Raw genomic sequence first — 27,820 nt, 5'->3', positions numbered from 1 at the left:
ACATTTAGGAAATGCTACTGGTATATGAGGATTTTAAACATCACATTATAGTTTGCATCACATTTTATATTTGAGCTCACTATTACGTTCCGTATCTGTCTTTCTTTCAAGTTGACCCTAAAATGTGTTATATCTTTAAAGAAAGTAATGTAAAAAGCTATTTAATAAGTTCAAGTTATTCATTTCCAGTTATTTACCTATTATTATACCTATTATCTATTACCTTTCCTAGATAATTTTTATGACCAGAGAGTGAACTGACTTGGTGGAGGTTTGCACCCCAGAACGCTTAGTTTTCCATCTTTCACACCGTTTAGAAAATCTTCTGTTTTGATAGTATGTTTACACATAATTTAAAGGGAAAGATTATTTCAGCCCACACCAGACATGGTTTTCATAGACCCAAACCAAAAACACATATACAAGAGGAATAATCAAGAAAGGGAGATAAAAGTGAAAGCCCAACACTGCAAATGCATTGGAAAATATGGATAATAAATGGAACGTAGGTCTTAAACATGTATATTTATCCCCTCACCTTTTTCAGCTCAGAATTTTCATTCTCATTCTCTACGTATAACACACAAATTATAACACATCAGTACTTCTTCAATATTTTTTTATAGTTTTCCCTCTGTATTCACTTCAGTTCAATTCAATTTAATGGATAGCGTGTTAAATATAGGGGAGGAAGACCAGACAAAAGACACACAGTGGAAGAGAGCCAGAGATGAACAATAACAGCGAGTGAAAAGAAGTGAGTGAGGAAGAAACGCTCGGTGCATTACAGGAAGCCCCCAGCAGCCTAGACCTATTGCGGCATACTAAAGGGAGGATTCATGTCCACCTGATCCAGCCCTTTTTCTTTTATCAAAAAGGAAAGTTTTAAGCCTAATCTTAAAAGTAGAGAAATTGTCTTTGAAACCATGCAACCTGAAGGCAATGCGCCCTGCTTTAGTGGTCTTCTATGGCCTTTCAGGTCTCTTTGGTGTTGCTGAGTTGACCAGAACTTCATCAGAATTCACCAGAATGTTGATTTTGCAAAACAAGCTTTTGCTGTGTCTTCACCTGCATCAACCTCTTGAAAAGCTACCAAATGGCAAACACTTGGAAACAAGTGTTTATATTTAATCTGACAAATTTGCCACGACGTAATAAGGGAACAGGTCCAACTTGGCCATAAAACTGCTTTTAGATAATTGTCCACTTGCCTTTGAGCTCTGGAAACAGGAGACTGTGTATGAAGAAAACGACTGGATACTATTAGAAGAAATAAATTAAATCCAATACATTTTGCTGGATTCGCTGTCTTTAGGGTTCTATAACTCTTATCCAAGATGAGTCCATTGAAAAATGTATACAAGACATACTGTATGACTGTAAAATTGCTGTGGGATTACCTTATGTTCTATTGAACACTCATCAATACCATGTTCCTTGAAGTGTTTCTATAATTTAAAATTAATTGTTGAATCATATATCATCTACATTATTAATGTGATTATTCCAGAATACAGGGAGTGCAGAATTATTAGGAAAGTTGTATTTTTGAGGAATAATTTTATTATTGAACAACAACCATGTTCTCAATGAACCCAAAAAACTCATTAATATCAAAGCTGAATGTTTTTGGAAGTAGTTTTTAGTTTGTTTTTAGTTTTAGCTATTTTAGGGGGATATCTGTGTGTGCAGGTGACTATTACTGTGCATAATTATTAGGCAACTTAACAAAAAACAAATATATACCCATTTCAATTATTTATTTTTACCAGTGAAACCAATATAACATCTCCACATTCACAAATATACATTTCTGACATTCAAAAACAAAACAAAAACAAATCAGCGACCAATATAGCCACCTTTCTTTGCAAGGACACTCAAAAGCCTGCCATCCATGGATTCTGTCAGTGTTTTGATCTGTTCACCATCAACATTGCGTGCAGCAGCAACCACAGCCTCCCAGACACTGTTCAGAGAGGTGTACTGTTTTCCCTCCTTGTAAATCTCACATTTGATGATGGACCACAGGTTCTCAATGGGGTTCAGATCAGGTGAACAAGGAGGCCATGTCATTAGTTTTTCTTCTTTTATACCCTTTCTTGCCAGCCACGCTGTGGAGTACTTGGACGCGTGTGATGGAGCATTGTCCTGCATGAAAATCATGTTTTTCTTGAAGGATGCAGACTTCTTCCTGTACCACTGCTTGAAGAAGGTGTCTTCCAGAAACTGGCAGTAGGACTGGGAGTTGAGCTTGACTCCATCCTCAACCCGAAAAGGCCCCACAAGCTCATCTTTGATGATACCAGCCCAAACCAGTACTCCACCTCCACCTTGCTGGCGTCTGAGTCGGACTGGAGCTCTCTGCCCTTTACCAATCCAGCCACGGGCCCATCCATCTGGCCCATCAAGACTCACTCTTGATTAGGCAAAGGACGTTGCCTAATAATTATGCACACCTGATATAAGAGTGTTGATGTCATTAGACCACACCCCTTCTCATTACAGAGATGCACATCACCTAATATGCTTAATTGGTAGTAGGCTTTCGAGCCTATACAGCTTGGAGTAAGACAACATGCATGAAGAGGATGATGTGGACAAAATACTCATTTGCCTAATAATTCTGCACTCCCTGTAAGCCGTACCCTGCCTGTCAGTTTTATGGTTACTCATTAAGACTTGATTCATTAGGGCTTTATGCATACGATGAATTCAAGCCATTTAATCCTTGTTAATTTCAGTATTTCATGTTCCTTTAATGATGTTACCTGCTGTGTTAAAGAAAAGCCAATTCACATTTGAGCTGAATAAATCTTTTTATACCCCGGATACATGATAGCCATGCATAGGTTAGCCACCGGATGGATAATGTTCGGGACTAAAGGCAAGTCTGTTTCTTTAAGTTTGTTTCCACATGAGGCGAGAATTTATTCATTTCAGACAGCGCATCGTCACATTTAGAGTTCTCCTCTAAACCAGAAGAACCTATACAAGACTCTGTTAGTCTTAACTTTAATTATGCTTCTGGATTCCAGAAAGATCTCGCAGGACGACAATGAGGTAAAGTACATTTTCTTGTGACTTTATTTGCTGACTTTCATCACAGAAATAAAAACCAGAGGTAATTTATTGACTGTACCAAGAGAACTTACACCCTAGTGTGATATGCATTTACTTTAATTTTCATTTCAGCAGAACTATTCCTTGGGCGAGTTTTAACTTCCTTCTAAAATAATTTAATCTGATATTACTTTACAAATTATGTTGATATGAAACAAACAAAGTGGTTTAAGGTTCAAAGGTTTTTTGAAATTATCAAAAAAATGCAAACAGCTTCTTTTTTTTTTTTTACCTCAGATGAAAGTAAGTTATTAGATCTGGTTCTGGATATCCTAGATGCCCTGCACTCCTTCCATAAGCAGCTTTAATTAATTCTTTAATTGATAATATTATTATCAGTGTATTGTCAGGCAATGCTTTTATTATCCTAACAATAATCATAATAATATTGTAGAAATAAAAGAGAAAATAACAGTTTTTACTATTCACATGTTCACAGGCTTTTCTGGGGAGTCCTTATCACCTGCACATCATCTCCACTCCACTTGCTATCCTGGACTACATGAGGCACCAGTTAAGGTTCAAAGGACGAACAAAGAAAGGATATATTTGGAGGTTCACTGTCTAGTGAAAGTAAAATGCAATAGTGTGAGATCTAATAAACTACTTCTTAAATGTCATCGTTTTCTGTAAGTTTTTTTTCTACATCTGTTCTATAACATCTCTGATCTGTTGTTAAAACTTTGGACTTTTTCAGATCTTAAATTCAATAAACCCAAACCAGCTGTAGATAATCAGCCGCATAAAACTGAAACTCGTCAGGCATTTCAGGCAATTTTATTTGAGGCAGTGTTTAGTCGAACCAGAATCATCTTTCCCAGTTGGAGCATAGACTTACAGCCATCATTTGTTGGATAATGACACACCTGTTTTATAGCCAGGTGAGGCCTGTTCCTTGTTATTTCATGACAAACAAAACATATATAATATTTTAAATTGCTTCAAAGTGTTGAACTTGTATTTTAGCATTTTTTTTAGCATTATTTCCATAGTTTGAACAAAGACATCACAATATGTAACCAAGAAACAAAACAAAAAACATCTAAAGGAGATGAAATTCTAGTGAAATAATACAAATAAAATAATAGTAAAAAATCCTTTTGTTAGATTAAACGAGGATGATAGAAGGACAGAATTATGAGAAAGGAAGAAAGAAAGAGCTAATGAGCCACGGCTAACCACAACAAACATGATGGAGGCAGTGTTATGGCATGAGGTGCCAGAGGGACTATATAAATTGTGTGTGCTGATGATGGGACTGCTGATAGAAGGAGCAGGATGGACTGTGAAGTGTTCAGAGCTGTACCCTCTGCCCAGATTTAGCGAAATGCTGCAAAACTGATCAGACGATGCTACACAGTGCAAATGGATAACAACACAAAGCAAACCACAAAAACAACAGTTTGCTAAAATGGGATATTCGTCTAAGGCCACATCAGTCACCCGACCTAAAGCCAATACAGCATGCTTATGCTTAACATTATGTTGCGTTGTCCAATTACGTTTGAGCCTCTGAAAACAGGGGACTGTGGGTGTTAATGAAGTAGTTTTGCAAAACCTGCAAAAAGTCTGCACTTGAATCACATCTTAACTGTTTAATCTGAAATGCATCGGGGTGGTTTTCAGTGTAATTATGCAAAAAACCCACGGAAGTAACGTCAGTTAAGGTTCTACTCCTCTCCATGCTCCAGTCAAAGAGCGCCTTTAAGAAATCAGCAGATGCATCTTCAGATGTAATTTGCACCAAGAAATGTCAGCTCTGCTGCTCTCTTGACTAAAGTAGCATCAGCTGACCATGAGCACAGACTCTGCAGGAGGACAAAAATGAGTAACTTTGGGAAAACATGGAGGAAAGGAAGCTGATTAATATTTATTATATAGGAAAAATATGTTTAATAATGCTGTTTTTTTCACTTAAATTCAACTTGGATCATTAGTAAAACATTATTTTTAATGATTAACTTTAAAAAACAAACAAACAGTGAGGTGGGGGTATATTTCCCCCCTTCTGGAGGACTAGAAGGAGACTGAGAACCAGAAGAGTAACTAACGAAAACGTCAGATGAGAACAGCTCAGCTGATAAAAGCATGGTTTAAATATTATTATAATACATTACTGACCTTACTATATTGCAAATATTTATAAAAGATAGCAGGTGTTCTAATAACAAAGTAACAAAGTCAAAACTTTTCAAGTGGCTTTATTAATAAAATGATCACGTCAATAACCATTTGTAAGGAAGATCTACTTAAGTGTTCTCATTTAAATGAACAGTAACACAGTCCTACTTTAATATCACCAACCCTTCCACAAACAAGATCTTTATTGCAGCTTTTCACGGATAGTGTTTCAACATCTGAAAGATTCCCAATCCTGCTTTACACATGGAAATTACACTTGACACAATACATTTATTATTTAAGTCTGATAACCTAGGCACAGTCTAAAAAACAAAGAACAAAGAACGAAAAAACGAGTGGGCATTATAATGTTTGTGTGTTTCGGTGAACAGTCTCTAAAACTGAGACATAAAGAGCAAAAAAAAAAAAAAAGTACAGTACAAAAGATAGTTTAAGTATTTTGTAAAAAGGAGGAGTTTCTATATTTTACAATACAGACTATTGCAAACAAGTCCCAAAGAGATCTTAGAAGTGTCGAGTCTTTTAGTCAGTAATGAAGGAATGTATTGATATGACAGCCCTATTCATTCAGAAACAGATTTAAAAGGTTTCCAGCTGTACGTCTCTTTGAAAAACATCAAGGGCAAAGACCTCACCAAGGTCATCTCAGAAAGTGGAGAATCAAACCACAGCTGCTCGGCTTTCAGGTGCAAATCAAGCATGACTATGCGAGCTTACGTTATCGTTACAGGAGCCAAACATGTGGAAAGCATTTTATTTTTGATTATTTAAAAAAAGAAAAGAAAAACACACCGACAGATGTTCACACTGATGAATAAGATGCAAGCTTTCCAAACAGCAGTCTTAAAGACAGCTCGATAAGAGCAGTGTGGGTGGAGAGTCAATCAATCAATTTTGTTCAATTTCCAAACATTTAACACAGACATGTAGATGAAGGCCAGTAGAAGGCAATGCTCTGCTTTTCCTAAAACCACCACCTGTGTCCCAGTTTCTCACATTATTGTTCTACAATTTTTTCTTTTCTATTTTGTTGTATAAAAAATAAAAACAAAAAAAAAAATGAAAGAAGAAAAAACTTAATTACATACATTTAAACAGATTCGAGGAAAAACGCTAAAACACTTTACAAGACCACAACCCCATTACCTTATTCTTATCGCCACCGACAATTTATTGGAGTGTAAACCTGAGTTTGATCAACAAACTGTATAAAGCTAAAAAATAGTTTCCTTAAACTGTCCACAACCGCAGAGTATTAACAATGTAAAAGCAGCAGTAACGTTACATATCTCCTATATTTTACTGTGACTTAATTCAATATTAACTTCTCATATTTCAGAAAACTTGGATGCAAAGTTAAAATGTGTGAAAACAGAACTAGGGGTATTACAATATAAAAAGAAGACAAATATCACCCCATTATCCTTGTTAGAAAAAAAATAAAAGATAAGAATTATTAATTTTAAGACAACATAAATCCTTCATACTCTACTAATCCTAAACAGAACCTTGCACAAGGTAAGATCCCATCCCATTTTTGCACAACTTTGGCCACGAAGACGTCATCTACGGACATTTCACTCTTGCCTAAAAATGGATCGGTAAGTGATCTGGACATTTTGTACTGCACTAGGGATCCAGTTACAGCGGACATCATGCTTGAAAGCTAATGGATTACAGTAAATGTGTGGATTTCAGTGGTTTATGCTCAACATTGCACTTGGTAAAACTGACCAACCGCAGGTTCTGCGTTTGTTATGACACTTGAAAGAACTACACTGGTTATTGGGTGACAGATTTTTAACAATCAGCACTAAATCAGTGAACTAACTGTCAAGCTAGCCACAAATCTGAAAACAATTTAATTTTTTTTTCCAATAACAATACTTATGAGGATAGAAACTTTTTTTGTCCTTCTGGTCAAACTAAATAATCTCATTGTAGCTCATTTCTGGCCATCAGATCTCCTCTCAGTCCCTACCAATGAGCTGAGCTGTGTCATCGTCAGAGTGGTGCCTGCCCTCTCCTGTGTCATCACTTTCTGAGTCTGTGTCCTCCGCCGGTGAGTAGTAACCTTCATAACCTAGGATGGGTGAGTTGCAGTGTGCAGGGGAGGTGAGGCACTGGGCGGTAGTTGTGGTGGTGGTGGCTGAGTAGGCCCCTGGGCTTCCTGTGGGTGACCCCGGGTTGGAGGGTCGAAGCAGAGGAGTGCGCTCCGAGTCTGCGTCACCCTCTGGTCCTTCTTCCTCTCCACGTCCTCCAGTTTCTGTCTCAGACTCAGACTCGGACTGCTCAGGGTTGTTGCGGGTAACGCGCTGTTTGCACACTGGACACGTCTTCTTGGTCTGTGTGAGCCACGGGTCTACACATTTGCAGTGATAGGCTGAAAATCAAAAACATTTTGAGGAACTTATGAAAAACCTACCAGAGGATGACGACTAAAATACTAAACAAGAGTTTTTAAAGGATAAAACATTCATATTTTAGAAAAAAGGATGGGATTAGATGATTGAGCACTTAAAAAAAAGTTCAGTGCCTCATCAACACAGAATATCAGATATTTACCATGTGAACAAGGCAAAACACGCAACTTGTCCCCTTCTTCATACTCATCCAGACATATTGCACACACATCATAGTCATCCCCTGAAAGAGACTGAACGTTACCAGCTCACATCATTAGACATAAACAGGCATGTAACTCAACGCGCGTAAAAGTCTTCCCAAATGATTAAAAAAAATAAAACGCAGCCTTCAAATTTACAGTCACTTCTTAAAAAAATTATTTATTATAATAACAGCAAAAATGGTTACCTTTACTGAACTTGTGTATTGGAATGCGTTTCAGCTGTTCCTTGGACAAACGATTTTTCCTCAGCCTTTTTCTGTATTGTACACATCGTATAATCTGAAATATGGAAAAAAAAAAAGCTCAGTTTTATCGATGGAAAAAAGATTTACAGTGGCGTCTCAACACTTCCCTTAACCCTCATGGCCTGCCTCCCTAAGAAATAACAAATAAATAAATGGGGGAGAACTGTTTAATGCTCATGTACTCATTATTACAAAAAGGGTCATTTCTCTCCTCTGATGTGTTTGTGGCAGGCTCTATTCATGTGTGCTCTTCTTCATCTGCCCCTCACTTTGCCACACATTAAGCTAAGCTGAGCAGAGAGACGAGACCGATAAAGTGAAGGTGACATTACGCAAGTGGAAAATAACCAGATTCATTTCTGTAAGTTTAATAAAAGCTGCCTAATAGACATCACTGGGTTTGTTTTTTGCGTTCATGTTTGACAACTATCATTAGATACTAAGAAGCTGGATTAGAATAAACACACAGAGATATGTTGAGCTACAGTTAGGTCACTCTTTTATAACACAAAAAGCCTCTACTACCTCTGGTCCACTTTCATCATGTGTTACTGTATAAACAACCCAGAAAAGATCAATTCATGCATATACTTACGAAAACAACAGACATCACAAGAATGATCAGGCACACTACTCCGGTGAAGGGAATAAGGTAGTAGGAAAGCGGAAAAGGAAAGTCTGGCTTGAGAATCACATACGCCCTGCAAGTCAAGAAAAGAAAAAAGTAAAAATATGTTTGTTTCTGCAAACCTAATACATATAAACAGATCTGCCTACAGGTTATACATATGTAAATTCTGTAGGCAAAGTTTCTGTACTGGAAACCTTCTGGTTTCCCTTTGCAATCTAAGGTCTGTGGACCAACAGTGTTTGAGGTTGCAGAGCAAAAGAGCGAAAACTTTGCAGAAATTCAATCTCAAAAGCATTTGACAATCACAGATGCAATTTGATTAGCAGAATTCTCTTTCTTATTTACCTGCATTAGTCACGTGACATGATAACAGACAAAGATATAAGCTCGCTACAGTGGAAAGTCTGAAAACTGGCCTTTGCCTGAGAAGCTAAATCAGCAGCCAAGCCAAATGGTTTCCAGATTGGTACAAATCTAATGCTGACAATTAAAAGTTGGTTTAATCTACAGTTTATGTTTAATATTACTGGTATTGTTCTTCCTTACCCCTGTTCCGGAATTATGTAATTCCTAAGAAAGTGCGAGGCATAGTAGCTGGTGAATACAGAGGGAATATTAATCTGCTCTGCAATAGTTTCTGAAAAAAAAAAAAAAATACAAAACAACAAGAATCAGACACACACAGTAGGACAGTACAAGAGCAAATATTTATTTTTGTAATATTTGTTTTCCAATGTTTATACGGTAATAGCACAAATAATTACCATTGCTGTAGTTCATATTGAGCAGAATTTCTGAATAAATGTTGTGAACGATTGCGGCATCGTATCCAGCTTGCTGTGCATTTAAAACCTGAAAAAAGTTCCTTACATTAGAGCAGTGTGCTTCTCAGACAACAAATATTCAGTGTTAAACTCTGCTTACCTTTATATCAAAGTTGCAGTCATAACGTTTGATGAGAACAACAAATTTGGTAGTTGTGGCATTAAAAGATGGGGGCAGTGGTGGGGGAGGGTCTATTGTTGTGCAAGCATTAGCTGGATGAGAGGCAACCAAAACTCCCTAAGATACAAAGAAAAAAAAATGCATCATTATAAAAGAAATTTTTTACCATCTGTACTCCTCCTTCAACACTCAGTTCTCACCATTATTCCATCCTTTGGAAGTGCAGATCCAAACAAAGCAATGCGGTCCTCAAATATATTGGTAATATTGCTATAATGCTGTAAATACAATATACAAACACTATGAGAACAGGCAAAAGTTTCATAAGAGTCTGAGGCTCATCTTTCCAAACAAAGGTTACCAAATTATATGATTTAAAACTCCAATTCTACTTACAGCATATATATAGGCATCTGTAGGCAAGGGGAGCAGTATGCTGCAGAAAACCAGTATAAGCACATTCAGTCGAGTTCTCATGCACCGACAGCCAAGCTGCACCATCCTTGGTTACTTACAGTTGAACTAATCTATAAAAAAGAAGAAGTCATGTTGAACTAGAGATTTATGCTTCAGCAGGAAATCTACACCATAGCTACATTGTAACTAGAATCCCTTCTGAAACCCAACAAAGTAAACTACCCCATCATCTGACGGGCACCTCCCTACAAATATAGCTGCATGTTGGGTGTGCACAGCCTGCAGCTATTGTGATTGGCCTGTTCAGTACTGATGATTCCTCCTGTGCATTTCTGGCTACCTTTTCAACAGTTTTTATTTTAATTTATCAGTCAGAGAATAACAATCATGATCTACATATGAGGACAAGTAGCTACAGCATTAATATAAGGACTGTGGCTCCCAACATCCTCTAGCAGATCATTACATGAAGGAACCTTTTAAATACAAGCGCGCTCATGCTCACAGGTGTACACACGGGTGCTCACACACACACAAACTACACCCTTTTTGGCTCCTACCTCAAAGCACACTGTGCGCTGTCGATCTTACGTGCTGCACAATAATGTTTAGCATTTACTGTGATATTCCCATAGATCATCGTGATGTTGTTTATTATGTTGCTCTTTTTTTTCCCTTCTGCTTGTTTTCTCCTTTTTCTTTCTCAACAGGTGATCGATATATGTATTTTTTGTCTGCTTATTTTGTTTATTTTTTGCCCTTTGCCCTTTATCCCCGTCCCTCTTCCCCGTTGTTTTTCTTTCCCTCATTCTTTCTCCCCTTTCTTTTCCCCAGTCAAGTCTGTCCCGTATTTAGCAAGTGAAAATAAAATAAACAATAAAAGGTGAATCAAATAGACCAATACGGTAAGGCTGGGATGGTCCATTTGGTAAAGTAAATCCGTTGGGCATCTTTCTTCACCTTTAGACAATAATTCTCTCAAATGTCAGCAAATTCCACAAGGGAGATTGCTGACATTGTTGGGATGGGCGTGATAGAATGAGCAAAGTGGAAAAACTAGAGGAGCAAATATTTTTGCCCTGGAAAAAAAAAAACAAAAAGAAAAAAAAACTGACCAGAACAAAGAATGGAGAAAGAGGAGGGGAAAAAAGTGCCAGAATTTTTTTTGTTTCTACTGGATGGCACCGCACATAAAATAATAATTAACACATGACACACCACACACAAGCATAAAAGCTGGCAGCCATTCATGTAGGTTACGTCGCAGGCTCTGCAAAGATTCACCACAGAAGTCTATGTGATGCCTTATTATGCAAATTCAAATAGTTCAATCTAAGTAAATCTGTAACCTGATTCATCAACAAAGAATGAAGTAACCCACCATCACGCATTTACACGAACTAGATTGTTATGGAGTAGCAAGACAAGTACTTTTGGAGGTTATTGCCATGTTGTTGTCCTCATTTGACTTCTTTTAACCCAAGCTAATTGGCATTTTCACAAGCAAAGGAGCATGTTTACATAAAACACTTAAGTTCACTGACTGTTTGCAGTTTCCAGAGATTTGCTTTGTTGACACTCCACTTTTTATCACTTTAACACAGATAAGTAATCTAACCAGTTGTTTGGAAGCTTTGTGATTTACCACTCGCATGCAAATCAGAAGAACCACGGATCTGAAGTAGACTACATCTACATATTCTCCACATATCCCCCACAAATAAACACCCTTTTACATGGAAAAGTATGAATACGCACAGTATACATTCAAGGCTGGTACAGATGAAAACAAGCCAGTTGACTCAAAGTGTACTCAACAATGCGGAATCTGAATGTACGTACATGTATACGCATACCTTCAAGAAAAAGAGATTTTAAACGACAACAAGCTCGTTAGGATGAGGTAAAACAAGTGAGATTCTTTTTAGCAAGATAGTAACAGTCCCCAAAGGCCACATATGGTTTGTGTCACTAGTTAGCCATTTAACCCATATAGAATAGAATAGAATAAAATGATCCTTTAATTGTCCCACAAGGGAAAATTTGGGTGTAACAGCAGCAAGAAAGACACATATACAAACAAACAGTACACAAGACACAGAAACATACACAATTTTTACATATTTACATCAATTATACTGTCTCCTGTCTTTCTAACAAAACAGGAATGTAGCAACTTTTTGTCGCTTTTGTTGTTTACAGGAAGTTAGCCTGGTATCTTTGCATAGGCTCTGTCGCAACAATAAAACTCATGACTTAACTATGCAGTTAGGTCAAAGGTCAAAGTAGACTGACTAGCTGAAATGCGATTAGCATATAGTTAAGGTCAGTTTCTCCTTAACTCTGACCAAAGCACAAGTAACATTATCTCATGTGTTTATAGTGTGGGAAGGACATACCTCAGTATTCCGCTAATAAGTGCAGTGGGAGGTTTGTGACCTCACCTGAGATTCTCACATATAACCGTGTTTTTTTTAATATATAACACTTATTTTGCTTTTATACTCCCCAATTATCTCTAAAGAGTTAATATTTCCACGACAAAACGACAAACACAGCGAGGATTAACTAAACGTTAGTTGCCGTCTGGCTAGTATTAGCTGACGTTAGATAACAGCTACGATGTCTTCGTAACAGATACTCATATATCTATTGCGCAGCCCATTCACAACGTTTTATAGAGAACTAACAAAACAAAAACCGATGATACGTCGAATAAAGACAACATACACTTCCACCAAGTTCGTGTTACCTTACAGACGCTAGGTTTGTTTGTTATTGCTTCTTCTTCGGTGTCTTACTCGCTCGTAGTCTAGGTTCTGTTGGTGGTTGGCAGACCACCGTTCAGCTGCTGTACCGCCACCTATCGGACTGGAGTGTGAAACAGTAGACGGGAGTTTTGCAAGCTCTATTGAGTGTTTAAAACCTTTGGTTACAGTAAAATGAAAACAAAAATCAATTTCAAGTACAAATATAAGATTTCAACATAGAATGAGTGCATGAAACTAAATTCCTGAGTGTGATAATAAATGAAAAAAGTTGCTGGAAGTCAGAATCAGCTTTATTGGCCAAATATAGTAATCGGGCTAAGTTTTTATCTTTGCTCTCAGTGTAAATAGCATAGAAAAACAGACATTACAGACAATAGCAAAATGTATAGCATATTCATATGTGCGATGTGCAAAGTGTAAAGGTATTGGAATAAATTATTAAATAAATAATGGATTGCTAACTAGCTGGTTAAGATATCAATAGTATACACGGATCTCACAGTAATGATATTCAAAACAAACTGTGTTAAAGCATTTCAGTCTTGCCTAAAGTGAGGCATGTGAGACATCAAAAAACACTTTACATCCTTTACAATTCTTTGGTTTTACCTTGTTAAGTTACTGTGTGGAGAAAATACTCATCAAAGGTCATTACAATCACTGTATGTATTGAAAAAACAACAACAAAAACAAAACAAAAATCCATGCGAATTGTTAGTAATGTAAAGTTTTATAAACAAATTGATTGAATTTTTTAACAGTAAAATTCTTTAATTCAAAACAGCATGAATGTAAGGAATAAATTGTTGCCAGAAACCATTCAGAAATTGTTCTGTGATAGAGATGAATGGCTACAACTTAAGGGGTACAACAAATTCTAAGATACAAAGAATTTGGACTACTAAAAGAACTTTTTCTATATCCACATGTGGCATAAAATCATGGAACAGTTTAATGAGGGAACAGTTTAACAGTGGAATTAATGGTCAAGTATTACTCAGTTTACAAACAAATATAAATAGATTATTTTAGAGGGAGGAATGTAGAGGGCTGATAAGCACAGTGATTATTCAATGTACAAAATGCATTTTTTTTGTCTTTGTTGGTGAAGTATATAATGTTTTATGTGTGTATTGTGTGTAGACTATGTACAGTTATGTTGTACGAGGAAATAAGGTTTTAATTTATCCTGCTTAAGGAAGTCTGCTGCATGTGGATAGTACTTCAGTGCTGCCCTCAAGTGGTAGGATCTCTGTAGTATCACATGCAGTGTTTTTGCTGTTGTCAGTCTGATGCCAGGACCTTATCTTCAAGGGAAATCAGCTGTAGTACAAATAATAACTCCAAGCAAAATAAATAAATAAAGCTTGCATATATACTAGGAATATGGACCCACTCTCTTTTGTGTAAAAATGCAGCTTTTCACCAGTAGTGTCAGGCTAGTCATAGGAGTATCAGAGCACAGCGGTTATAAAAGAATGACAAAGAATCTACATTTGGATGAGCTTTTGGACAAAAATCAGCAGCTGTATTAAACGTGTCCATACACTGTTAAATGTTAAATTTCTTTCCCTATTTTTACCCTGTTGCTTTCTACGATAATGATGCTGATAGCAGTGATTTTCTTGCTTAAAAACATAGAATCCGTGCATGCTAATATCTTGCTTTTTGACACTAAGGAAACAAATGACACTGGGGATATGAAATTTTGCATCATGATGGCCCCAAGACTTAAATAAAGCTAAATAAAATAAAAAATAAAAATAAATAAAGAGGAAATTATGCTTACTTTTAGTTTTATTTGTTAGTTTGGTTTAAAAAAAACAAATATTACAACTTTCCTGATGAGGCTTTGATGGACGTGTTTATTGAGACTCTGAGTGAGTCAGCTGCTTTCAAAAGGTTGAGTTTTTATTTTAATATCTGGACTGTTTTTCCTGAATGGCTCTCAAATGTACGGCTCCATACATTAATAATAAAAATGAATAAAACTAACACTGAAACTAAAGATTTTCCCACAAGAAAAACTCAAATGAAAGAAGAAAATTCGCTGTGGAAACTAAGTGAGACTACACTAACTTAAAAACAAATAGTGAAAGGGAGATATAAAATGTTTATGAGTGAAGATGGTTGTCTGTCTCTCTGTGATGGACATCATGGTGGTGTCCATGGTGTACCTCACCTCTCGCCCTACGACTGCTGTGAAAAACAGCCCCCATTCTTCACCACGACCAATATGCCGTGGTGAAGAATGGGAAGGATTTTTTTTTTAAATTGATAAGATAAAATGAAAATCGCAGAAAGTGAACAAACACATGAAGGTTCATACATAAGGTATCGTAATGCACTTAAAGCTTTTTGCACTCTTTATGAGAAGATTGAAGGAACTGTTTTATGAATGTGTTTCTCTCCCTTTTGTTACAGCAACCTGTCTGTGCAGCTTTGTCAGTACAGCAAAGTCTAAAAACATGATAAAGAAAGCCACACCTCCTAAACTTCTCTGCAGTAAGCTACTTATCTTTGGAGTTATAAGCCCATCACCTGAGATTCAGTCTGCTGTAACAATCCCAGTGGCTCAGGCTCTTAAAGCTCAGTTATGTGCATAGACCCTGACTCAAAGGGGATTAGACACTGACAGTAACTATCGGGTGAAAGCGTTTCTTGAAATTTTGCCATATTGTTTATTTGTTGCAGCCAGAAAACACTAATAATTTCATTTCATTTCATTTATTTATTTATTTCACACTTGGTACAACAGATCAAACAAACCAACCACACTTTCTATCAATAAAGCACTACAACCATGTGTGAAAAGGAGCAGGAAGAAGAAAATATTGTTATTAAACCCTGCCCCCTATCTACAATCCAACTTATATTACAAGTGGGCACCAAAAATTAGGGAACAAACTAATATTAACATTTCTCTCCGGTCCTAACCCAAACCAAACAACAAATTTACAATCAGAATATACCACTCCACATAGTAACAAGGAGAAAAATAAAATTAAATAAATAAAACAAAAAATTATAAAGGATCCTTTTTCAATGAACTCCAATTTCATTCGCATTCTTCATATTGAGTTATCGTTTTAAGCATATAACACTTTTTAAAACAATGTAAACTTATACAATTCTTTAAATTATAATGAAGAGAGTTCCACAGTCGTATACCCCTAACCGTTGTACTCATTAATCTTTGTGTTTTATAAATAATTTATTTGTATGTTCTCTATATTTAACATTATGACTCATTCGTATCACTTTCTTCTGTAATAAGTTTAGAGGTTTTATAGTATTCTCATATGTATTCCCCCAAACTTCAACACAGTAACTAAAATATGAGAAAAACAATGAAAAATATATAATGCGCATTGTTTTATAATCTAATAAATCTCTTACATTTCCCAAAATATAAATGCTTTTAACCATCTTCTTTCTAATATACTCAATATGAGATTTCCACGTCAAATTTTCATCTACTATTACAACCAAAAAACGAAATTCAGTAACTCTTTCAATCAATTCTCCATCAATGGACATAATGACTTCGTCCTCCTTTACACGATTGCCAAATATCATGAATTTCGTTTTTGTCAGATTCAAAGATAATTTATTTACATCAAACCATTTTTTTAATCTTAACATCTCAGAAGTCATAATTTCAACCAAATCTTTCAAATTCTCTCCAGAGCAATAAAAATTTGTGTCATCTGCAAATAAAATAGAATTTAACCTTTTTGATACGTCACAGATATCATTAATATATAAATTAAAAAGTTTAGGTCCCAAAATAGAACCTTGAGGAACGCCACATACAATCTTCAATCTTTCAGAAGTATTGCTGAGATAATGTACATATTGCAACCTATTTTCTAAATAACTCCTTAACCAATTCAATGCCACTCCTCTCACACCATAGTTATACAATTTAGAAATCAAAATAGAATGGTGTAACGTATCAAAAGCTTTTTTTAAATTAACAAATACCCCCACTGTATATTTATTATTATGGGTTGCAGATGAAATATCGTCAATGAAAGTCAACAATGCTAATGCCGTTGATCTATTTTTACTAAATCCAAATTGATTTTCATTTATTAGTTGATATTTTTCAATAAAACTATCAAGTCTTTGCGCAAAGAGTTTTTCAAGCACTTTTGAAAACTGTGACAAAAGAGACACTGGCCTATAATTGTTAAAACTATGCTTATCTCCTGATTTATATAAGGGTATCACTTTTGCCACTTTCATTCGATCAGGAAATACTCCTGATTGTAGCGAAAGATTAAAAATATAGCAAAGAGGAATACTTATACAATCTAAAGTCTTTTTAATTATAACCATGTCTATACCATCAGAGTCAGTAGATTTTTTATTTTTAAAATTTTCTACAATTGCTACTATTTCTTTTATGGTAATATAATATAGCAGATATCGCTGGATTTTGTGTTATAAACAATCTTCTGCCATAAAAAAATATTTCAAACTGCAGGAAATCAAGTAGAAAATGAAATTTATAACCTGAGGTTTGTTACTGTTTCGTTATATATTACAGAGCAGTGTTGTGTGTACTGTAAATTGCACTTGTGGTAATAAACTGTCAGCCATGAGATGTAGCTTTGGCTATTAATGGCCTTGTGCTCCTATTTTACTGAAAGCATGCAACTTATTGAATTAGATCAGCCATATTATCACGGTTAAAAAGGTTCGGGTTGAAAAGGATTCCCATGGAGGTATCTTCAATTATTAAATGTGATATTTATGGGAAAGTAGATCTTTTTTTTAATCCACATTCTGTGTTTTCAGGGGCCCCAAGTCCCCCTTTTGATTGGACTTAATGGATAAAAAGCCCATATGAGTTAAAATAAACCAAACCTGAACATGAGGCAGAGTATTAGAAGATTTCTTGTTTCAGACCAAATTTGAATCACATTCTTACTAATAATCCAAAGTTAGATTTAAAAAATACAATCAAGCTAAAACGTTTTTGTAAGAATTCACCCTTAATTTAGCTGCAAAAAAAAAGCCCAACAAGTTAACACAAGAAGTTAATTTAATATTACAAAGTCTGCCATGTTACATAGAGTTAGAATGCTAAATTCAACCCTCCACAACAGTGCTTTCTGTTTGCCTCATCCTCTGTCAGGCTTGGTAAGTCATCTGGTATCTCTGACTTCAGAAGTGCAGATACAGTCCAGAGATGCTTTCCTCATAGAAAGTGAGACACGCAACACCTAAGAATAACATTGAAAAAGTGTGTATTAGCAACTATACATATACAGTGATGTACTCACATGCTGCACATGAACATTAACACTTACAGGAAGCCTTTCCCACAGCCCAGAGGTCCAAAGAACAACTCTGTTGGGAGGCAAACCTTTCTACATACTCCACTTAGACTGGGGCAAGACCACGGGAAGGATGCAGCCTCATTTAGAGCAACTGTAATTTAGAAAAAAAAGAAAGAAAGAAATTTACTGTAGTTTTAGGTAAAATCCTTTTGCTTTAAGCTTGAAAAACTTCAACCCCTCTTGGTCATAAACTGGGCAGAAAAAAAATCTGCAGAGATCTGCAGAAATACTTACCATTTAGCAGTAAGACAACCAAAAGTGCCAAAACAATCACACGGTAACAAAACATTCTCGCGTCTCTCAGTTTTGCACCAGAAATGACGGTTCGGTGTGGATCTGTCTGTTTCAGTCAGAACGGAGCAGAGGACACAATACGAAGCAGCACACTGGTCACTGGGTTTTATATTATGGAACTACAAGCACTGTTAGGAGTTCATGCTTTCCTCAATCACATTTAAGAAAATTAGATTACTGTGCCCAACTCGTGTCTAAAAGTCATGAGACAAGAATCTGACTTATAAATGTAATTGAAAGCATGCACAAGCCTTCACTGCTTGCTGGCATTAGCACACAGGCCGTCTCTTTCTATGTTAAATGACTGAGAATGCATTCTCCCATAACACATGTATTTCTGTATCTCATCTCAACATTTACTGAAGAGAGTAGCTTGTAAACAACAGTGATTTTTCCTTGCAAAGCACGAATGTTTTCCAGCATATTTGTTTAGGTTTTATTATTTTTGCACACAAGTTCAGTGGAAGTCGGGTGACATGAACATTTGTCAAACCAGTTTTAAAGAGAATGTTTAATCAAATGTAAATTGAATCATAGAAAGTGCAGTTGTCGCCATTAGATCACATTACAGTCTCTTATGCTGTGTGGTTGTGAATAGATCAGTGCTATGTAAAGCTTAAGGGAGCGTGGACTCTGGTCAGGTTAGGTGACAAGCCTAAAAAAAAAGAGAAGAACTGTGTGGGCGGTATTCTTTAGTGAAGCAGAAGCTTTCGAATTACGGACAAAGATTTAATTTTCCATTTCTCTTGGTTAGAGAGATGAGTTTGGAAGTTTGATCGTCCAAAGTGGTCTTAAATAAATCAGTGCCTTGCTATGCTGGGCATTTTCTGACTGCCTATTCTCTAATGTGAGCACCTTAAACACAAGGTTCTGCCAACAGACTTTGAGATAAGCAATATCCCTGAGCTACAACCAAATAGGTTCACGTGTCTCCATTTTTTCTTTTTCTCTTTTTGTGCTGCAGCATCCAATAGCAATCGATTTCTTTGTCTCATAAGCCAGATTACTTAGATGAAGTTTAGATTTTAGTCATATTAGTTCACAGGCTCCTTTCACCCTGAATTATCTGCACCCTGTATATTCAGCCTCAAAAGAGCTGTAGTAACCCAAAGATCTTCACTTTAGCCAGCAGTTAAAGAGGGTTCACTTTGTTGACACAAAACTTAAAACAGTCTTATCTTAGGAAAAAGTCTCTTTTGAGAAGCCCAAAGCCCACAGACATACACAGTGGCTGATTGCTATTTAATTGGCAGTATTTATCTTTAAATGTCACTAGTAAAGCTGAAGGGGCATAAACCTGCATAGAAAGCTGATCACAGTTTAATTAAAGTTAATATTTTGAACTTTTTGAGCTTTCCCACCATGCTTAGAGTGGAACTAAAGTTTTTATATATATATATATAAAATAAATAGCTAGAAATATAAAAGTTCTGCTGTCAGCGTCTTAAAAGTTATTGTTGTATTGCATTATCTCAAAGGTTATGACCCTTTGGACACAGTTTCATCAACGTTGCATCATTTTTTTTTCCAAAGGGATGTCATTACTACTGTTTTCCTCTCAGCCCTCGTCTCCATCCTCCAGGTGCTGTCCAAAGAGGTCTCACCTGTGGCAAAACAGTGGTATCTAATTGCTTTCTAGAGGAATAGAAATACAAAGTGGACTAATGACCTATGATGTGTTTACCTGTTAATGTGTAACTCTTCAGATTTAACTTTTTTTTAGTGGCATCATTGGCAGATGATACCTTGTGTACCCTTCAAAATACACCAAAAAATTATGTAAAAAAATGTAACTCGAATTTAAAGACATATATTTCTGTTTCAATCTTTAGTTTATGGAAACCGAGTTAATAAATCAGGTTTTAAATGAATGTTTTAAACACAAGCTGCTGATATTTAAGATTCTGCAAAGTAAGAATTTCATTGCTCTGCATAACCGTTTGTGTTTTGCTGTGTACATGACAATAAACTTATTGAATCTTGAATTATGTTTAACAAATATATTCCAAATTGTCATTTTCAGAAACTCTTCAGCAACACAGAGTCAGGCATGAATGTATGGAATTCCTTTTAAACGCTTCACGTCGCCTTAACAAGTTATGATATGAGGGCCAAGTCAGGCTGGTTATTTTTTATGGAGGCCTTGCCTAAAAGCTCAGTGGAAAGTGAACACAACATGAGTCCTCCTTTAGCTTCTATAGACTTGATTTTTAAAGGCAATCAGCAAAAGATTTCAGATTTGACTTCTCTTTCACAGAACGGACAGCCTCCTTACTTAAGGTTTGGCTGTTGCAAGACCAGCTTTGACACTGAGGCCTGTTTTGCTATTAGTTTTTGTCTGGTTCTTGGGCACTGGGGACCTTTACTAAACCTTAGAGCACAGAATGCTGGAATTAAAGGCAATGCAAAATTTAAGGTGATGAGTGGCTCTGAGCTTCATATGCAGGAGCCAAACTTTTTATTTCTCTGTATGTAAGGGGGAAATTTGATCTGGATTCTGGCACGACCCGGCGCTGGTGGAAAAATAATAGTGGGGTGATATGTGTTTGAACTAGTAAGTAGTCTAGCAGCAGCATTCTGCCAATTCTACCCAAGGGCTGACTTGGTAAGTAAAGAGAAATGTGAACTCTGATATTATAAGAAGAGCTCAAGGCATGCACGAACATTTCTCATATTCTTTTGAATCTACACTTACTTTCATTGTGATTCTTTGATAGAAAGTGGTGAAGCTGCTTAATGTGTGCACCAGAGGACATGCACTGATCAAAACTAGAACGGGGATAATAGTGCTGCATGGTCACAGGGGCACCAGTCCAAAACTCCATCTACTAAGTGTTGACTTGTTGGAGATCTTTTTCTCTCTCCCTGTCCAGTCTCTTATAGCATTAAAGCTGTCTAGGAGCCTAGAAAACGTACAGACCCTATCAGCAAACACACAAACACACTCTTACCAAATTTGATTAACAGAAAAGCTTCAGTTTCGTGCTCTTAGCTGACAGGAGTGACACCTGGTGTGGTCTTCTGCTGCTGTAGCCCAGACATGTGGTGCATTCAGAGATGCTTTTCTGCATACCTTGCTTGTAAAGAGTGTTTATTTGAATTACTGTTGGCTTCCTATCAGCTCTAGGCAGTCTTCCCATTCCCCTCTGACCTTTGACATCAACAAGACATTTTCACCCAGCCCTTCTTTTTTCTGTCAACCCTGGAGATGGTTGTGTGGTAAAAGTAGTTCAGCAGCTTCTGAAATCCTCAGAACAGCTTGTCTACCAGCAACCACGTCACATTCAAAGTTACATAAATCACCTTTCTTCCCCATTCTGATGCTTGGTTTGAACTTTAGCAGTCATGTCCTTGTGTACATGCATGAGCATAAGTGAGTGTATAATATCAGGCTATAGCAACCATACACACACATACACACAAACACATGTGTGTTAGGTTGTCTACTGCTTATAGGTCAAATTTGGGAAATTAACAATACTTTTAACTGTCAAACGGCTTCATTTAATCAGGCCGACAAATGATTCATGGCGAATGATTGAGCAACGCAAGTAAGAATTAAGACTTCAGCAAGCTACGTTTATGTGTTTTCAAGAAAATGCAGCATAAATGTAAAATACAGCAGAATGGAAATAAATGTCAAGCACTAAAAGCTTTTAAATGAAATGTCCAGTCTCCAGTGGATGTATCGATTAGTCATTTAATATCTATATCTATTTGCAAGACCTTTATGGTATTTATATTATGTGCATAGGAGGAAAGGACAGTTGAAAGGGGTTTGTGAAGCAGAGGGACGTTTTTTTTTCACCATGGTAACAGGAGAGATCAGCACACCACTAACCCACCCTGAGCTGCGATAAAAGGCTGCCCACTTAAGCAGCGCACTCTGCAGTAAGGAGAGGAGGAGAAACAGGTACAGTAGGCTCAAAATAGCTTCTAAATGCTCTGTATATTCCTGCTCACTGAACCTGTAACTGTACAGATTGTACCTGCTACTCAAACGCTTCACATGCTTTATAACTATGAACTTCAGTGGCAAATCTAGGTTAAACTCAGCACCATTAAATCAATAAATCAATATATCAGTCACATGATTGAACACTTTAGAAATAATCGATTATGCTGATATCTTTTACTGTGTCCAGTGTGTATTTTATGTGTCATTAATATGTCATATATTTATTTTGAAGTTCATGTTTTTTTTTCTTTTCAGAACTGAACTGAAACATGGACAACACAACTGCAGCAACATTCAAAATGACTGCGTATGCTGTCATGGAAAACTACAATCATGGGCTGTTTAGTGTATTTTTCCTGCTCTACCTCATTACCCTTGTTTTGAATGTACTACTCATTTCTGTTATACACCAAAACAAACAGCTGCATCAGCCTATGAACGTGTTCACCTGCATGCTGTCCCTTAATGAAATCTACGGCAGCAGCGCTTTGTTACCTGCAGTCATGGCTGTGCTCGTATCAAAAACGCACGACGTGACCGTGAAGTGGTGCATGGCTCAGGCTTATTTCCTGCACACATATGCAAGTGGGGAGTTCTGCATTTTAGCTCTTATGGGATATGACAGATATATTGCAATATGTTCCCCACTCCATTACTACAGCATCATGTCTTATTCAAAAACATGCAAGCTCATTGCATTTACAGGTCTATACCCATTTATTGTTTTTACATCTTTTTACTCCCTTACCTTACAGCTTCGCTTCTGTGGAAAAGTCATACCAAAATTGTACTGTGTGAACATGGAACTGGTCAAAAATTCATGCACAAATGCACAGTACATAAGCACTGTAGGACTTGCAATTCTTGTTCTTTTTATAGTCCCCCAATTAGTGATGATAGTTTTCTCTTACACACACATTTTAAGAGTATGTAGGACATTTCCAAAAGAATCTCAAGCCAATGCTTTTAGAACGTGTGTCCCACACTTGTTGTCTTTGTTGAACTACACTATTGCTTCCCTTTTTGAAGTAATCCAGACCAGATTTAACATGAGTCATGTGGCTGTCGAAGCACAGATCTTCCTGTCTTTATACTTTATCATCATTCCACCCATTGCCAACCCAGTGCTATATGGACTCGGCACTCAGACAGTGAGAGGTTGCATAATGAAACTGTTTATTAAAAACAAAGTCATGACAACAGTGCTAGCAAAGACACTGACTGTGGGTTAGGATCTGATATGCATTGCTTTGGCAATAATTGTTAGAGATTAAAAAACTATAATGAGAATGTTTCTCTTTTATCTCTCATCTGGCCAAATGGATATTTATCCGTCTGTGACCTTTAGTCAGATGAAAGCTGATTTATAAATCTTTTCATATTTGCATGACTTCCCATTTCATAACCATGTGTTAGGGGGGGTTAATAATGTAATTGGTAAATGATACAACAATTTCTCGTAGGTGTGCATTTTTCTGTTAAATAAACTCTGAAATCATAATGTAATTTTTATCATTTTAACTGAGATGGAAAGTTTAAAAGCTTCACCTTCAAAACTTGAAGTAAAATCAAATCAAATCAAATCAAAGGTAGTTTCTTGTTTGCCTATCTCCATGGGTCTTTTTAAATTTGCTGTTAATTCACTTTTAAATTGCTGCAGCGAATTTGATGCACTCTTTTTTCACAAATCTTTCTTCTGTGTGCATTTTTTCTCCAGATGAAGCATTATTCAGACCATGAAGTAAAAGAAACAAAAAAGAATTAACAAGGCGAAGCCAATTGTAGGGGGGATAGTCTGTTCTATTAGCCTGGCCATTGCTAGTCATGCACATTCATTAAATCAAGTTGATAACACCTATGTCACGTTAAGAGGATATTACCAAGTACTTAAAGGCTTAGAGTGGATTCAAGGAGATTAAAGGCCTGATTCTACTACGTGGAAGAAGTGCTGCCGAAATGCTTGAAGAAAAAACTCCATATCAAATCTGTCCGCGTTAACAAAAATGCGTTTAAAAAACACATTTTTGCCACTATTTTTAGTTTCTGTAACTTTGTCAAGTTAGACCTGAGTGGGTATAAGTTCAAACTGAAGATTGACTGCAAATGGTGGTGAATCACTGGCAAAAATGGTTAGGCATTGAACACAGAGCTCACTACAGGCCAATGTGACAACAAAAGCATTCGTAAATGAACTTTCTCAGGCCCAAATATGATTAACAAAGCTTCCTGACGCAGCTCAGAATAGATGCCGCATGAACAGAGAGTACTGAATTAGAAAATATGTGAGTCATTTTGGCTGGGATGTAACGTCTGGCTGAGTCTGCACGTATGAATAGAGTTTTGTTTTCACTGTTTGCATGTTTCTCATTTTGTAAATGGAAAATTTTTGCATGGAATTGTTTGCAGTAACACAGCCCTTCCCTGGATGAATCCTGAGCCTCATCGCAGCTGTCGCAACATTTTTGTTAAGATGCCTGCAATTATGCAGTGTAATTCCTGTGTTATTGGGCTGGAATTGCAGTATTTTTCCTCATACACTTTTAGGAGTATCTATCTATTTTATCCAAAATCTGATGATCACAAATTACTAACTTTGTAACTGCTTAGAAAATACAAAATGGATACATGCAATTAAGGCACAGAGGAAGTTATGTTGTAATACTTTGGCTAATATCCCCAAATATATGAAGTCCAAGACCCTGTGAGTGAATATGTGTGTGTAGACCTTTTTTGTGACTCGGTTTTGGCCTAACCTAATAACAGAAGCATTGGACTTAGAAATTTAGTTCAGCTCATCTTGTCAGAGTTTAGAGCAAATAGCTCAATTGTTCACATCACAAACGGTTGCATTGTTTTAACACGTGTCAGCACTATGATTTAAATTTTCTGTTCAGTCTGTTTTATCCTATATCTGTCTTTAGCACTGTTTTTTAAATGTAGCAAACAAACAAATAAATAAGAACTCCTGTGAATGGATGATGAGTCTTATTAGCAGCCAGTATTTTCTATTTATCTGGATACGATTATGACCTCCTTTACAATGAGAGTGAGATGAAAGCAAAGCTGACCTGTTAGAAGTACCTGGAGAATAAATGATCCCGCTGTGTAAACACAGGTTATTACCTCTGATGTTCTAAAGGGGGATACACTGGGGAAAAGGCATCTAAATGAGAATTACAAGTTTGATTTTATGACACTGAGACGTTTGTGCTGAAATCTGGTGAAGTAAATATTGTCTGCATGCAATTGTGGTTGTGTTGCATGTGTAATGTAATGTATAAAATACAGATTGTAGACACAGAGGATTATTAATAAGGAAAACACATAATGAGGGTTTCTTGGTATGAACCAAACATTTTAATATGGAAGATGATATAAGAAAAATGCATTTAATCATGTGTGTTTTGACACAGTAACAAGAATATTACTAAGTATAATCGTGGGGTAATATTTGTGGGACCGCTCCTTAATTTCCAGTCGGTAGCAGCAAAATTTGTACTTGCAACATTACTCTAATTCATGCAGAATAAATGCAATATACATCATAGCAACAACAAAAAAGTCATTACTATTTACACCTATGAGGCAGTGTGAAACCTGGCAATTCAATTTGGGGTATTCTCTTCCACTCTCTGTTAGCTTCAACTACAATTCAATCACAAGTCCCATTTGAATATCTCCATATGGCCATAGTGCAATACCTTGGCTACACAAACACAGTGGGATGGAGTACCTGGCATCTGCAGAAGGACGTGGCAGAAAATTAAAGGCTGTCTTTTTTCTGTGCCTTGTGGAGGTTGACTGATTTTTTGTCAACAAAGTTATGTGTAATGACACTGGATTTTCCTACCAACTGTCATGCAGAGATTCACAATGGGCACACGTACAGTGCCGAGCAGTGCTGCTTCTACAAAGGCTTTTTCTCCTCTTTAGACCAGTAGTAGCATACCTAAATAAACAGTTATACCTGCACTAAACAGAGCACTATTCCCACGTGTTCCATTAATTATATATTATGAGAAAACCTGAAGTTTCATGTAAATTGAGCAGCCTCATCATTACTGAGGGAAGTAGAAAAAGAAAGAAAAACACTCAGCAGAGGTTCTCATGTATGTACTTTATTTAAAAAAAAAATATGCAGCTACAATATGGCACAGGTGTGATATGTGAGTCACATGGCTGGGTACAATGTTTTAGTCTTACAAAGCATGCTTGCACATTAAACACTTAATAAATACGGTTATTCTGCTTTTTACGGCGCACAATCAGAAAGAAAATGATTCAATTTTCTGGGGCCGTTTGTATAAGAATTAAAAATACACTGTGCCGCTTGTGTGCATGAGTGTGTGTGGGGGTGAGTAAGGGACTGCGGGTGAGCCGAGGGGTGGAGAAAATGTCTTACAAACAATCAGGTAGACAGCATGCATACAAAAATAGACGACTATTCTGATCGTTCATCTGTAATTTACAATACGAGTTCATTATTGCCAAGCCTTTTATTTTTGTGCCTCTGGTTTGAGGGATAGCTTGCGTTCTGTGTCTTCTCTGACCTCTCTTGGAAAAGTACAATGTACATTCACTATCACTGAGGCACAGCACTTGATTTACAATTTGTATAAGTAACCCAAAACACCGTGTAGTCACTTTTGCTGTAATGTAATATCATAATATCTGTGTATATATATATATATATATATATATAGCATCCTGTACACTCGTACAACAAACATACCCATGAATCAAACACACATGCATAACCAAATGTTGTGCACAATGAGCAGCTGCACACAACTCCAGCATAATGTTCAAACAACTCAACAGAAGCAAAGGGACGTGGCCATGCACTTGAGCAATGATTTAAAAACCTCTCTGACAAATTTCTGACATGGAATCAAAGTGCTTATTTGCCATAAACCCTGGGGGCCTATAACTTATTTCATCAAGCCAGGCATCTTTTTTTGCCTTTTGTTAAAGCCCTCATCCTAAAAAGAAAGCGATGAGGCAAATAGGGATAGCGAGTCTTTGTGCTCCTGCAAGTGGACTGCAGTTGAAGGTGTTGTAAAGGAGAGGAGATGGAGAACCAAGAAGGTAAACAATGGTTTTTGGTGCCTTTCATTTCTGTCACTGGGACACCAGCTGTGTGAAGTGCAGACAGAGGTGTTATAGCTTAGTTGTCACCGCCACACCGATTCTCAACAGGCTACCCTAAAAAACCCAACGATCGATTTGTGTCTTGAAGGGGGACGTTCTGCAAGAAAATAAAAGCACGAATCAGAAATCAGCAAATGCAACTCGTTTATAAAACAATAATTCA

The 27,820-nt window shown here is 36.7% G+C and overlaps 2 protein-coding genes across 10 annotated transcripts in view; both read right to left on the bottom strand.

The window, feature by feature from the left end:
• Positions 1-5,031: 5,031 nt before the first annotated feature.
• On the bottom strand, positions 5,032-12,991 carry rnf167 (ring finger protein 167). 5 transcript variants are annotated; one of them, XM_042220835.1, is made up of 10 exons: positions 12,890-12,949; positions 10,112-10,242; positions 9,916-9,993; positions 9,695-9,832; positions 9,535-9,622; positions 9,317-9,407; positions 8,735-8,840; positions 8,080-8,173; positions 7,831-7,911; positions 5,032-7,648 (listed from the first exon to the last, which is right to left on the bottom strand). In XM_042220835.1, the coding sequence occupies exons 2-10, from the start codon at positions 10,214-10,216 to the stop codon at positions 7,236-7,238; spliced, it is 1,194 nt and encodes a 397-aa protein (XP_042076769.1). In that variant the 5' UTR covers positions 10,217-10,242; positions 12,890-12,949; the 3' UTR covers positions 5,032-7,235. The 5 variants fall into 5 exon arrangements, with proteins under 5 accessions (XP_042076769.1, XP_005922168.1, XP_005922169.1 ...); XM_005922106.3 differs by having other exon boundaries at positions 12,863-12,947; XM_005922107.3 differs by having other exon boundaries at positions 12,532-12,934.
• A 12,861-nt stretch (positions 12,992-25,852) lies between these two features.
• LOC102314545 (connector enhancer of kinase suppressor of ras 2) overlaps positions 25,853-27,820 on the bottom strand; it is a 33,988-nt gene continuing 32,020 nt past the window's right edge. For 2 of the 5 annotated variants that reach the window (XM_005922101.2, XM_005922102.2), the window contains exon 22: positions 25,856-27,754. In XM_005922101.2, coding sequence (XP_005922163.1) covers positions 27,707-27,754 — 48 coding nt within the window. In that variant the 3' untranslated portion in view covers positions 25,856-27,706. Of the gene's footprint in view, positions 27,755-27,820 lie in introns of all 5 variants that reach the window. The other 3 variants (XM_005922104.2, XM_014333514.2, XM_005922103.2) reach the window with 3 other exon arrangements.

Source organism: Haplochromis burtoni, unplaced genomic scaffold (assembly GCF_018398535.1).
Source record: "Haplochromis burtoni strain Fernald_Lab_line unplaced genomic scaffold, NCSU_Asbu1 Contig_56, whole genome shotgun sequence".
NCBI classification, from domain to species: domain Eukaryota; kingdom Metazoa; phylum Chordata; class Actinopteri; order Cichliformes; family Cichlidae; genus Haplochromis; species Haplochromis burtoni.
This window is presented reverse-complemented; position numbering and strand designations above follow the sequence as displayed.

Coding starts and splice junctions, on each gene's coding strand:
- rnf167 (XM_005922105.2), bottom strand. CDS start 10,216: ATGGTGCAGCTTGGCTGTCGGTGCATGAGAACTCGACTGAATGTGCTT. Junction 9,408..9,534: donor CAATATGAACTACAGCAATG/GTAATTATTTGT, acceptor TTTTTTTTTCAG/AAACTATTGCAGAGCAGATT. Junction 7,649..7,830: donor TGTTTTGCCTTGTTCACATG/GTAAATATCTGA, acceptor TTTGATTTTCAG/CCTATCACTGCAAATGTGTA.